Here is a 14,135-nt window from a genome sequence, read left to right as displayed (position 1 = left end):
TCAATAAAGAATGTGACTACTGACCTTCAATTAATTGGGAAAAGCCTTTTATATTGGTTTTGGTGGGTGGTTTATTTATTTATTGTTTTGTTTTGGGATTTTTTAAGGAGACAAAGAAAAAAAAAGGAACTGATTTTGTTTCCTGTACCTACCTTCAAGAAGCTCTTGGCTGCTTTCCTGGAGAGGCAATAATACTCTGAAAAAGTTATCTTCTCCCATTTTCCGTCCTTTTTGCTGGCCAAAGCATTAAGAGATCCATATTTTTCTAGACTCGTCTTGAACATCTGATGAACTGTTATGGGAGTCTGTGGACACGAGTTATCTATTCGCAGCCTGACTCTGCCGTCAGCAAAGGAAGTCCACAGAGACTCTGGGAAGTAAAGCATTATCGTCAAGGAATTCTGTCGTTGGAAAAACACTGTGTGACTGTGTACCGAGACAAGGGGATTGATAAAGATGCAGGACCAAGCACAACTCTGGCACTTCCCACCCTTTGAGAGGAGGGCTTTACCATTTTATAACTACCACCAAATATGCCATGCAGAAAGGGAAATCTTTATTTCTTACGCTTCTTTGTGCATTTTGAATAAAATGCCATCATACAGAATGCTGCTGATCTGTGTGTTACAGGCACACCACCAATCCCAGCAGATTCTGTTAGTCCCACACTCAGCCCTGCACAACCCACTGCCCTTGAGCTAATGGAGGAGCTGGTGAATCAGAAGGCTACAGAGATCTGAAAGATCCAAAACTTCCACCCCTGTTCAGCGCTCAAGCTCCTTTTGTTTGCAGCTCTTTCCTCCCTCCTTCCCCTCCAGCTATTCTCCTTCATCCTGCCCCTGTTCCCCACTACTCCGCACAGGTTTTTTGCTTGGTCATCTGCCCTGTGTCTAGTACGTACATCCACTTCACTCCTGTCCTGCCCTATTTCCACATCATCTTTCACCTTCTTCTGCTCTTGCCTTCCTCACCCTCTGTTTCTGTCACCCACTTTTTTAGCCCTGTATTTTTCCTCCCCTTCCTTGACAGGACACAGGCACAGAGGAACCACTACCATCACCTGGCTCTCACGGCTGGTGCCAAAGGCTGGAGCAGTCCCTGGCATTCACAAGGAATGACGCTCAGAGACTCTACTTGGCTCTTGCAAACCCAGCAAGAAGCAGGCTGAGTATAAATACACTCCTTAGAGAATGTAGGCGTTAGTAAGTTGGCAAAATTTAGATGAATTCCCACAAGGAAGACAAAAAGACACCCATGACTTCCCAACCAACAAGTCAGTTCCCATACTTCTGAACCAAATAGTACAAGAACATTTTAAGGACATTTTTGCCTTAGATTTACTTTCATAAATTTAGAAGTATTTTTACCATAAACTTAAAAAAGATATATATATATTCTATAGAGAGCTGGTGGAAAAATTCACATCAAAGACCTTAGGTTTGTCAGAAATTTTGTCAGAAAATACAACTTTTTGAAGTTTCTGATACAAGTTAATAATCACGATTGTTTTTACTACACCTATGGAAAGCAAAACCTGTATAGAAAGCTCAGCTAGTATCTATACTGTTTCCTGGTACCTCAGTGGCTGAAAAGAACAGTTCTGGAGTGCTCAAAATACAACACGTTTCACATCCCTCTCAAATGCTATTCCTCTAGGTACTTCATAGTGGGCCCCCAAACTACCTCTGAGCATTTCTGGCAATGCAGGAACTCATCAGCCAGCGCTGGATCCACACACGCGCTTCAGAACACGCTTGCAGCCTCACTCAGCTCACGTTTACCATCTGCACAGAGAACCAGAGGCATGGCCAGCTATTGTAAGCTCACAAGTGTACATAAAGAAAAAAGCCAAACTCAACTTTCTCTTGTAGCAAAAAAAAAATCATTCCTTAGCAGTGCAGAATAGCTCATGCACAGTCAGCTGGTAAATGAAGAAACACCAAAACAAGCCTATTCTGCTGCCAGTACTCCATGAAACTACTTCTGAAGATTTCACTGCCCCATGCTATTTCCTAGCATGTGCAGAGTATTTGGGGGGTGGGGGGGTGGAAATTCACCTTTTTATCCCCTCCCAGGTAAGGAGATAAAACCCCTGGTACAGAAAGTGAACTGAGCAGCCAGGCTGTGATGTGTTTCCATCCAGGATTAATGGCCCTGGCTCACATTATGTTCCATTCACCATCCTGACTCACAGTCTTGCATTTGTTCTCTTGACAAACAAAGTAATAATGACAGCAATAAATACAAATAAAGCTGCTTTATCTCCTTGTGCCTTCATCTTCTCGTATGTAAATTGCATATAATGATTTTCAAAACACAGGTGTGGAGCTTTGCTTCGGTCACCGGAGGAAGGGCATCAAATCCAGACAGTTTAGAAAATAAGTATCTATAACAGATTCTAGGTAATAAACAGCCTTTATCGAAGTGTAAACAAATCTGTTATGAGTAGGTGTTTCTGCACTTAACCCCAACCCTGGTGTGGAAAGGACGAGCGAGCAATAAGGGCTCTGAGAGAAGCTGGCATTAATCGAAATGCTTATTTTCTGCAGTGACACACCAAAGCCCAGATGAAAAACTCTGTGTCATGTTCTGGCTTCTAAACCAATGAGGCTGGCAGGGATTGCAGGTGTGACTGGGCACAGGTGGGTGACTGCTCTGTTCAAAACAAATTCATACCATAAAGAGCTAAAATACATTCTATTCCATTTATTATTAAAAACGCTCTTGAACAAATAGTATCTGTCTTCACAGGAACTGAAAATATTAGCAACATTTCTACAACATTACAGAAGTTGCATAATTACTACCTTTTCACTGCAGATGTACAATAGATAACAGAATAGCTTCTACAGAGTGAAAATCAATCAAATCATTGCATTATCTATACACAGAAACCAAAAATGTACTTTGAAACTTTTGCTTTTCCTTATACAGTTCTTTCTGGTGTCAAAAAGGCATCTTTGACAAAGACTAAGAACAGAATCAGTTTCACGGAGACTCAGTAAATCACTTTAATAATACACAATATATACTGCAAAGGACTATCAACTTGAATGACCATTCAATGTCTATTCTTGCATTTATTTGCAGGTAGAACTTAAATCTAAAACCAGTTTCCAAATCTGAATAAACCAAATAACCCTGAAGATCTAATTATTCTGTCCTATAGAATTCGTAAAAATGGCACAACATGAACATACTCCGCTGTCAGTTTGTGGAGGGATTTTGAGCAGAGCTCATCCTTCTCCGGCAGAGCCTGGGGAGGAATGGCTTGCGAAATACTGAATGAATAGATTATAAACTTTGGGAAAAGCAAAACAGCGAGCTGTGCCTCACTAGCATCTGAAAGTCAAACTGCAATGTCCAGGCTGGAAATTAACTCTAGCACCTGAAACCAAAGTGGAAATCGCAATAGAGATCCTTTAAATACACGATTAGCATTGGTACATTATACACCTGTAAGTTTACAGAGAGCATAAGAAAAAAACTAAAACAGCATTCCAGCTCAAAGTACTCAATGCCACTGCAAACAAACAGGAATATTTGTTGCTTCCCTCTTTCTTCCAGTAACTCCTATCACCTGCATTATTCTTTGTACCCAAAATGCTTTTTTCATTCACTACTATGTGATCTTGGCTCGTGTCCTTCATATGATGAAGGTCAGAGATGGTGAGAAAAGATTTGCTCCTGAATAAGACTATTTTGTCAGATAGAACAAGAAACGGCAGAGATTTCATTGAGATAGGTAGTCTTGACTGTCACTGTTTGAGCCTCTTCAAGTGTTCCCCCTCCATGTCATTCTCTCCAAGGCCAAATTCCATGATCAGATTAAATTTTCCATGATTCACTGTTTTTGCTGCTGAAGGACGAGATGGCGCAGAGTAGTCTCATAACATACAGTACGTAACAGGGTGACGGTACTGCAGTTTGTCTTAGGAACTGCTCTAAGCACAGCTGTTCTAAATATTTTGGATTTTAGGTGTCCAGTTTTTCCACTAAAGTCTAGTTTTTCAACAAGAAACTTTACAGGAGAAGAGAAAAATAGTTAAAAGCTTTGTTTACCACTTAAACACCTGGAGAGTTTTCAGTTATCTTTTACAATATAATCCTAGACTTGTGAACCATTTACACGTGAATACTGATTTATAAAAGCACACTTCTTATTATTTTCTACCAAGTCTGAAATAACATACAACATAAACACATTACAATTTTTGTATTTTTATTAGCCAATTGTTATTCCTTTCCGCTATGTATGACTGAACAGTTGTGGCATAGTACAGGCTGGCTGTCCCAGCCCAGATATCAAAAATTACTTTAAACAGACAAAGTAAGTGCGAGTCCTTCTGGTTTTTTTCTCTCCATGAATAATCCAGCTGGCTGAAATTGCTGGACCTCTGGGATGCATGAAGGAGACTGTGTACTAGTCTAAAAAAAAATAAAAGGAGGAAAAAACACTAATCCTACAGTTTAAAGCTAATATATGAATGAAACCTCCTCTCTCTTCACTATCTGACCTGCAAATATCCTGGTGACTGCAAGAATGGAATTTGGGAATGTAAATGAATCCTGATGTTTATGGAAGAACAACTCCCGGAGCCGGATAAAATGCAAAAGAACCACGGTCACCTTTCAGACAGGTAAGCAGGTGGGCTGTGGAATGGCCCTGCCACACGACCTGAGCAACTCTAAGTGGTATTCCACAGATGTGATGCCAAAACGGCACAGAGTAACTGCTCAGAGATGAATTTTGTCTTTAAGCAGCAAAGGTATTTATTTCGTGCAACGTTAGGGAGCTAGCCGGTTTGCACCGGACAAACTAACTCCAAAGATTTCAGTGAAAAGTTAGGTATTTTACACAGTTTTCATGAGAGGTTACAACATCTTTACATGCATACTCATTTGATTTTGACACCTAATCATTCCGTTCACAATAGGTGGGATCTAGGTGGAGCAGACCTTTCAATTTTCTTTGCTCAACGATTTCCTGACTTGATGGTCTCCTTATCTCCTTCAGGTGCCCACCTTTTCTTTTCTAATTATTCAGAGTACATTCCTTTCTAAACACAAACAGAGCATCACCCAGAGCATCCTCATCCTGACTAACCCACCCAAACTCATCCTGACTAATCTTTTTATTTTAAGACCTTGTTCTGTTTCAGATGTGCCCTGGGAAGCAGGAGCAAAAGCAGTAATTTAACTTCTGCTGGAAAGTGATTCAGATTTAACTCGCAAAACAGAATCTTGATTATATGCCAGTTCCTGCAAAACATCACTCTGCTCTAATGATGAGAGAAGGTATTCTGGCCTTTGCTGGAGGTGTTTCTGCCTGACAGTCATCATCCCAGATTCCACTGCCATGATGCCATCACATTCTGCTGACAACACAAAGACATCATTCCTCCTCTCACCTACTATTTTTTAGTTTTCTTCAAGATGGCTGTGGCCCCAAAAGCTTAACTTCTTTTTAGTAAAAGGTAGAGTTGAGTACACACAGGTTGGAGTCTGAGAGCTTGGCATCTGTGTCAAGCTTCCCCTTGTGCCAATGAACAGATTAAAGAGAAGCAGAGAACCGGATTTCAAGTGAACCTGAAGTATCAGCCAGAAGACATACATAGCGATTCTTAAAAAAAAAAAAAAATAGAAACCAGCTTGCTGTTGCTTGCCTTACCACAGCTAGGGAAGAGAAGGGTTTTCTGCTCTATTACCACTTTTCCACCACAAACATGTAACTTTAAACTCTCAGACAGAAAAGACTGAATGAGTAGTGGAAATATTTTTAAATGAGCCAAAACACACACAAATATTTCAGTTAATGGAAACTTGTTGGAGGAAAAAGGAACATTTATGAATTGCAATAAAATATACTGCTCTTCACATCAATAAACTACTACCACTGCGGGTCAGAGATATCCTCCAAAGAATGCCTCTAGAAGCTGACGCAGAGGGAGTGGTACATCAGGATGAGTACAAAATAAGCTTCATAACAATACTGACGCTTCTGAAACTGATTACGAGGCACCCAAATAGAAGCATGTGGAGGGTGCGATCAGGAGGAAACATCACTACAGAAACGTTGCCCAGGCATGCAGAAATGGAAAGTCAACACTCAGTTGGAACTGAAATTGGTGAGTGATATGAATAGCCACAAGAAGGGCTTCTACAGGTACGCTGGCAGCCAAAAGGAGAGCCAGGGATCCTCATGGGCAACTTACTGATGTAAGACATGGAAGGGTTGACGTACTCAATGCCTTCTTCACCTCAGTCTTTACTGACAAGATCAGCTTCCTGGGTTTCTGTGCTTAGTGGCAGGTGAGAAGTTTGACCTACAACATTAGAGGAAGATTGAGGTAGGGACCGCTTAGGCAAACTGGACACATACAAAAATGTCGATGGGCCCAGATGGGACACTTCAGTATACCCTGAGGGACCAGGCCAGAGTCATTGCTGCTCTCCATAGTCTTTGAAAAAGCATGGCAATATGGCAAGTCCCCATGATAGGAAAAATGCAAATGTCACACCTGTCTTCAAAAAGGGGAAGAAAAGAGGATTCAAATAACAAAAGGCCAGGCTCACCACAGTCTATGGAAAGGCAAACTCTCCAACAAACAGAACAAACTCTCCTAGAAATCATGTTGAGCTATATAATGGTGACTGAGACCAGCCAGAATGGCCAGACTTGATTCAGCCTTGGTAAATCCAACCCAACTGCCTTCCGTGATGAAATGACTGGCTCCGAGATGGGGAGAGCAGTGGTATGTTGTTTACTTCACCTTTAAGAAGCTCTTTAACAAGGTCTCCCCTGGCATTTTTGCAAGGTTTAGACCGGATGGAGTTGGAGTTACAGGTGGATAAAAAATTGGCAGGACAATTAGTCTTCAAGAACAGTGGTCAACATTTCTAAGTCCAGCTTGCAGTCAATTACAAGTGACATTCCTCAGGGATTAGTCCTGAGAACGACACTGTTTAATGACAGCATTATTGTCTTGGACAACAGAATGCACCCTCACCAGCTTCAAAGAGGACACCAAACTTGGGGAATCAGCCAACACACCAAAAGGCAGGGCTGCTGTTCAGATGGACATTGGCAAACTGGAAGAATGGGCTGACATACACCTCCAAGCTCGACAAGGGTGAATGTAAGTCTTGCACTTGGCATAGGACTAACCCCCTGCAACAGCACAGACTGGATGCCAGCTGGCTCAGCAGAAACTCCCCTGTGGTTCCCGGTGGACAAGATGAATGCAAGTCAGTGGAGATAAAGGTTAACTACAACCCGGGCTGCATTAGCGAGATTATAGCCGGCAGATCAAGGAAAGTGATTGTTTCTGCATACTGAGTACTCATGAGGGTACACCTGCAGCAGTGTGCAGCTTTGGAAGCCCCAGTACAAGACAGATCCTGACAAATCAAAGCAAGCCCAGACAAGGAACTCCCAGATGGTCAGGGGCCTGGAGTGTACCATGTATGAGAAGTCCCTAAAGGAGCCAGGTTTCTTCAATGTGGAGAAAATAAAGACTGAATCTAACTGCAGTCTGCCACAGGCTGAGCGGGGTGCTATAATGAAACCAGATTCTTCTCAGAGGCACACAGCAGAAGAACAAGAAACAAAGGACATGAGCTGCAGCCATGAAAACTCTTGCTGGATAAAGAAAAATAATTTCACAATGCAGGTGACAGCCTAAGAAGAGGGACTGAGAGGCTGTGGAATCTCCATCCTTGGAAGTTTTCAAAACTCAGGTGAGCCCTCCTATGAGCAGAAAGCTGGACTAATTGGCCTCCAGTGGTCTTCTCCAACATAAATTATTTTGCGATTCCATCAGTATAAAACCAGCATGAATTAGTTCTCTTTAACCTTACCCCTGTTTTAAGCCAATATAATGTTTGCTGCCAACAGTAAGGTTACTCTGGATTTGAATATACATTAGAAGAACCAAATTGTGGCCTGCTTCCAGAGGAATGAGCCTCTATACATCTGTAGGAAAGAATGGGGAAAAAATTCCAGAACAATCTGTGGTCCTCATTAGACAAATTTACTCCTGAGGTTGCAGAACATATCAATTATAAAGAGAGAAAGACAGTTCTGCACAACTAGAAAACATCAGAATCTCCTCCTCCTCTCTTGATATACAAAGCAGACCCACCACAACTAGACACTGAGCTTCCTTCTCCCAAAAGATTTTTTGGGAGAAGTTTTTGACACAGTCCTCACTTTAGCAGTCAGCATCTGCATAGCTGTGTGATATTTCCAAGTCAAACACTGCTTCTCATTTAAATGGATAACAAGTAATGCCACAGATTCTTGAAGCCAAATAAAAGACAAAGGCTAACTTAAATTGTAGGCTTCTGATTCATCAACTTAGAAACATATCTAAATACAAACAAAGGAACTGCTTAATTAAAATGGATGGGGGGTGAGTTGTGTTTGTACAAAAATTATGATGGAACAGCTGGAATGGCTTCTGCCCTCAGCTGTTCACCTCACCTTTCTTCCAGAGGCTGTGGGCACTGCAGGAGTGGCTGTAGGCATGTGGGGTCCCTCCTGAGCACTGTGGCTCGCAGCCGCTCTGAACTGTGGCCAGCAGCAACCTCTGGGAGAAAAGCCGAGCAGACAGCTGACAGCAGGAACCAGCGTCCCAGATAAATTCTTAGAAAAATAGGTCAGAGCCTTCACCAGCACACAAGCAGAACCACAGTCTCAGCAATAATCTACGTATACAATGTATGTCTCAATAGTTCAATAAAATACCCTGAAAATTGGAAAACAGAAGTTAATAATCTTATCCATCCAAATGTATTTTCTGCTTATTGAAAAACAAAAAGCAACGGCTAGCAGTTCAGTTCTTGGAAAGAAACCCATTCTGTACCAAATAACTGCCTTTTTAAAAAGAAATATATATGCATACAGGTATACATTTAGACATATGTATGAAGTCTGCATGTGAGATTCCTACATAGATCTGCTTTTTTCTTAAAAAACACTTGCAGTTATTGCTCTAATTGTCTCATAGAACAAATATTCCCTGTTTAAATGAGCAAATTTAGACACCAGTGGCAGCCTCACCAAGGCAACAGGGAGCTCCTTCAGGGCTGCAAACCTCCCAAAGAACCTCAGAAAGTTCTGCTAGTAAGCCTCCTTTAAGCCACACAGTAGCACAACTAGGTTAACTTACCCCCGCAATCGGTTTAAAATGACAGTAGCATGCATTGCTACAATACAACCAAGAACTGACCACAGTACAGATATTCCTTTACAGCCCCAGTCATTACACAGTACGCCAAAACCTCAATAGCTGACAGCCGGTAAGTAGGCTGCGATGCCAAAGGTAACACAAGAATGGATATGATTTTCCATGGGATCAGGCTGTTTTTTACTTCTATCTACTAATTGTCTACAAAACCCAAGAGAAACGATTAAATTTATGCAAGTTTACAGAAAGCTCCTGAAAACTTTTCAGTTGCCCTTATTTACTTCAGTTCGACTTCATTTTTTGCTGCCTCTCCTTATACCAGCCCTGAAAAATTGTCAGTCATAGTTTGATAGAACAGACACAAAAATTACATTAAAAAAATTCTGAAGAGAGCTTAAATTTCCAAGGATCATTTTTTACATACTTACCTGTTGGCTCTATGCCTTCATCTTGGGTCACCTCCAAATGAGGAAGCCAGTCTCTGCAGACAGTCTGTGCATCTGGAAAGGTTCTAAAACAAAATATACCTATTAAAAAGTTATCCAGGAGTGCCAGTAGGGTCCACTACAACCAACATACAATGTATCCAAGGGAAAAGGAAAACACAACTTGCAAGCACTTAGAAATACAAAGAAGAAAAAACAGAAAGCTCAGAGCAACAAAACCCATTTTGCCTCTTTGTTGCAAACTCCTCCACAATCAGGTTAAACATGGATATGTCTGCACTCTAAGGATGGCATTCCTCTTTCATACAGTGGACTTTTGGTTTCAACATCGCGGAATATACCAGATGGAGACACTAATTTTGAATCTCAACAGAGAGGCCATGAACCATGCAAGGATGAAGAATGAATTATCCATCTTAGCCTTGATCGTACTGCCACTAATATCACAATGCCTTGTCACTGTTGATACTGTTGAAGTTCTGAGGTTAGGATTTTTTTTTGTTTTGTTTGTGCTTTTTATTTTTTTAAGGCTAGGAACAGAAAGAGATTTAGTTCCTAATAATAGAGTGTCTCAAAACATCACCAAAGCACCAAATTATCATTATCACATGGATAAAATTAACCTTTCTTGGCTTTAAATTAACCAATGTTTAAAGCACAGATTAACAGCAATTCCAGACCAGAAAATCTGTAAAGTAACAGACTGCAACAGATTATATGAGCAAAACTTCTAAACAATAAGTAAGCATTTAGAAATGACTAAATGCATAAAGCAATGCACTGCAGATTATTAATGAATAGCAGCATGCAGATTTTCTAGTTTAGCTGACTTCAGGAGAGCAAGGGGTGGGAACCAGCAGCCTTCAGGGGCCATGAACAAGTTCGGATTGCCTTCATTCCTTCTTAACAGGTACAGCAGAAGAGTCCTGAGTGCAGCTCAGGAAGTCCTTACCCTCCACAGTGGAATAAATTAACTCAAAATGTAAGTCCAAGCAATGCCCTTCCCACCTTTCAAATAAATAATAAAGAACTTCAAAAGCAGGGTTTTTAGACAGCGGTGTCGGGGAGCACACAGTAGGACCAAACAATACATCAGATATTATTTCCTATCTCATATTCACAACTAGATTTTGTAGAATACCTGTATGTGGGACACTCCTAGAATTTTACTGTTATTCACAACGAAATCATACTCCAAGAAAGCCTTAACCAAGCTGGCTCCCTTTCACAAGAGTTGAGCAGATCTGGTAGCTATTCACCCATCGGCAGTGACAACCACAGTCCATCTGCCCCCTTGCCACTACCACGCAGCAGATCTCCGTGTCCCCGAGCAGAGGAGCCGGTCACAAAAGCAACTGCAGGAGAACGAGGAGCCATCGCCCACCTTGCCTGCAAGGACCTTCCTCTCTCGTTAACGGCGTCACAGGACACAACATGGCAGCGCCTGCCCGGTAAGCAGTAGTCAGGCACTGGAAACAGTCACGGGCTTGGAGAAGGTGGATGTTGTTGAGGAACTGAGTAATTTAAATATAGAAGGGATTATATTGCATGTTGAAATATAAACCTGTGTTTGATGTATGGGAAAATGGTGACTTCATGAAGTGGGATTGCAAGGACAGACTGACAGACCAGGAAGACTTATTTGGGAATAAAAATAGACCATATAAATAACTGAAAAACATGTGTTTGGCTTACATCTCAAAACACTTGACAGTTCTTGAATTTTTTTCCTATTTTAAAGAAAAACTACATTTGATATTTAAAAATCCAGTGCAATCTTTTCCTTTAAGTATCTTTTGAATACTAAAGCTTTTCAAATTTTTATTCTTTTACAAAGCAAATAAAACCAAGTCTTAGCCAAAAGATAACCAAACATTACTCTTGGCAAAAACGAATAGCAAAAAAGCCCTCAGAAGAAAACAATCTCATTAGCAATATATCAGAAAAGCCTCCTTTGAGGCTGCTCCAAAAACTTTTAATGATCATCATTAATGACTTTTCCCGGATAAAAATCTCTTTAGCTTGCTTTATTCTCATCCCACTGTTATAGGATACTCGTTCAGTTTAAATTATGTTCCCTTAATAGAAAAATAATCAGCCTACAAGTCTGAACTTCTGGACTTGCTCTGGTAATGCTTCAACATGCAACCATTGTATGAGGAGCTCTACGCACCTAATATCTCAGGAGTGTTGATGCCACACGCAAAGCAGTTGATACCTGCCTCTATGGATCAAGTAGCCAATTTGAAAGTTGGATTTTTTTGCCCTGAAAATACAATTAAGAAATTTCCTCTTCCACCAACAATTTATATGCACATTCAGAACCAACCTTTCCGAATGAAAAATCATGTTTTTAATGTTGTTACTTTTAGCTTCTGTTAGGAGTCATTCCTCTAAAAAAGAAGTAAAGATCCAAGAACGGTTACATTATCTAGAATTGTTCAAGTAAGACTGAATCAAGAAGAATTCAGTGGGACTGCCTGATCAGGAGCTTACCAAGCATACTGCAGCAAGGAGAAAACACTGCAGAACTACAATTTGGTGGTGAGATGCCCCAGCAAAACCAAAATGCTTTGGAAATCTGAACTTTGGCTGTTAAATTTGTTGATAAGGCTGCAATTCTGCATAAATTATTTAACGTTATTGGTGCAAGGACAGCATGTTCCAAAATCCAACTACCAGTTTAAAACTGGGTTTTCTACATCCAATTTCTGAGTTAAGTGAAAAAAGTTTATGATTCCAAAAGGTAATCCATAATATGTAAAAACCTCTACAAAGCACACACAGAGGATTTAACAGTAGAGGTCACTTTAGCAAGCCAATTAAAACAACCTGAGTGCACGTAGCACAACGTTGACCAGCTACAACTAAACAAAGCATACTTCTGTATAACTCCATTAGCAGGAGTGGGTTTGGAATGACAGTATTTCCTGATACAATTTGGGATTTAATTTCAAGCTACTATTCTATCCTTGGATCGATGGCCTCACCTGCTGCCTGCATTCAATGCACACAGACCCCCACCCCACCCCACCCCACCAGAGGGACAGCATGCTTAGGCCAACTGCCTTATCCAGAGGTTTGAGGCAAACCCTAATGGAGCACAACATGAGTCCAGCGACCCCCACTCCTCTGTGCCAGTCAGATGTTACAGCATGCTGAGGCTGCTCTCACCCATCAGGCCAACAACCTGAAACAAAAGAATTTGAATATTCTCTATATTGGATTAACAAAGGGAAGGTTTCCTTTCCTTCCTTGTTTCCAAGATTGTAGTGAGCTCTAGTGAGATTAATCTTTGCAAACCAGTGGCAGTAACGCATGTGCAACTGGTATTATAATAGTAAAATAGTGACTGATGTAACTGACAGTCCTTGCTCCTGGTGATGAACCACCAGAAGCAAAGCATCCAATCTGAACTTGCTAGCACAGCAATTTCTTTATTTTCTTTCTTTAACTAAGTGTATTGAAATTGAAAATATTTTTTTTAACTAAGTGTATTGGGTGGAAACCAATGAATACAGTACAACTTCTTATCGTAACTACAGAAACAAAATGTAACAGCTAAATCTCTCCACTTTTATCACTATGAAATGGTAGTGCTTTTTTGCTGAAGTTAAACATTACAAAAGCTGTTTTTTCTGTTACCATCATGATACGAGTGTCTGACTAACAGCACTACTTGCTGTGATACTAATGTCCGTAATTTTTTAGTTTTAAGGGACTTTGGAATTGGCCTTTTCCTTCCATAGGCTCTATGCTTCCTTCTCCGGTAACGCATATTCTAGGCCAAATATAGTCAGATATCTGCTGTCCCCTAAATTCTCTCCTCTTAGTAAAATCTTGTGAAAATACAAAGAATAAAACTGACAAGAATCTATGAAGCCAGTGTTTAATATGATAATGTACCGATGATTTCTACGGAGAATATGTTTTACAGAAAAACTCACAGAATACAGATTGTCCTGTATAATTAGGTTAGAATATTTTCTCTCAAATTTAAAAACTATGAACTTTATGTCGTAGGGTTCATTATATTTTGGCCTCAGTTCTGCAGAGTGATTTCTAAGATCACAAGTTGCACCAATAGAATATGAACACTGTTCATGAGATTTAAGGGGAAGCTATTCATTAAACAGATCATGTATAGCAGCAAATAAAAAAAGATAAATGTTCTTTTTTTTGTATTACTGTTTCTTATCACTAGCACTCAACTCATGTAGCTTTGTCAATGTTAGTTTTCACCAGTTGCCTCTCTACAGGGTTTATTAGAATTTTAGAAAATAAACTAGTTTTATGTATGGGAAATGTTCACTGTTGAAGATACTGTATTCATAATATGTATTATCAGATAAATTGAGATTAATATGATGCCTAATTTTAGAAGAACAATACATTCAAGGTGCAAAACCATAGGGCTATACTCAACCATGTTACTGCAGTTTGTGTCTGCTTAACTTCCAGAGCTTTATTATAAACTATTGCATGATTTTTGTTCTTT

General features: G+C 40.3%; 1 protein-coding gene across 6 annotated transcripts in view; it reads right to left on the bottom strand.

Annotated features, from left to right (window-relative positions):
- ACSBG1 (acyl-CoA synthetase bubblegum family member 1) overlaps positions 1-14,135 on the bottom strand; it is a 37,508-nt gene that overhangs the window by 18,732 nt on the left and 4,641 nt on the right. For 5 of the 6 annotated variants that reach the window (XM_056346436.1, XM_056346437.1, XM_056346440.1 and 2 more), the window contains exons 2-3: positions 9,620-9,702; positions 153-370 (exon numbers count right to left, since the gene is read on the bottom strand). In XM_056346436.1, coding sequence (XP_056202411.1) covers positions 153-370; positions 9,620-9,702 — 301 coding nt within the window. Of the gene's footprint in view, positions 1-152; positions 371-1,683; positions 1,768-9,619; positions 9,703-14,135 lie in introns of those variants that run through there. The other variant, XM_056346438.1, reaches the window with a different exon arrangement.

The sequence above is a fragment of the Falco biarmicus genome, chromosome 7 (assembly GCF_023638135.1).
Source record: "Falco biarmicus isolate bFalBia1 chromosome 7, bFalBia1.pri, whole genome shotgun sequence".
NCBI lineage: Eukaryota > Metazoa > Chordata > Aves > Falconiformes > Falconidae > Falco > Falco biarmicus.
Note: the sequence above shows the minus strand (reverse complement) of the source record. Positions and strands in the feature narration are given on the sequence as shown.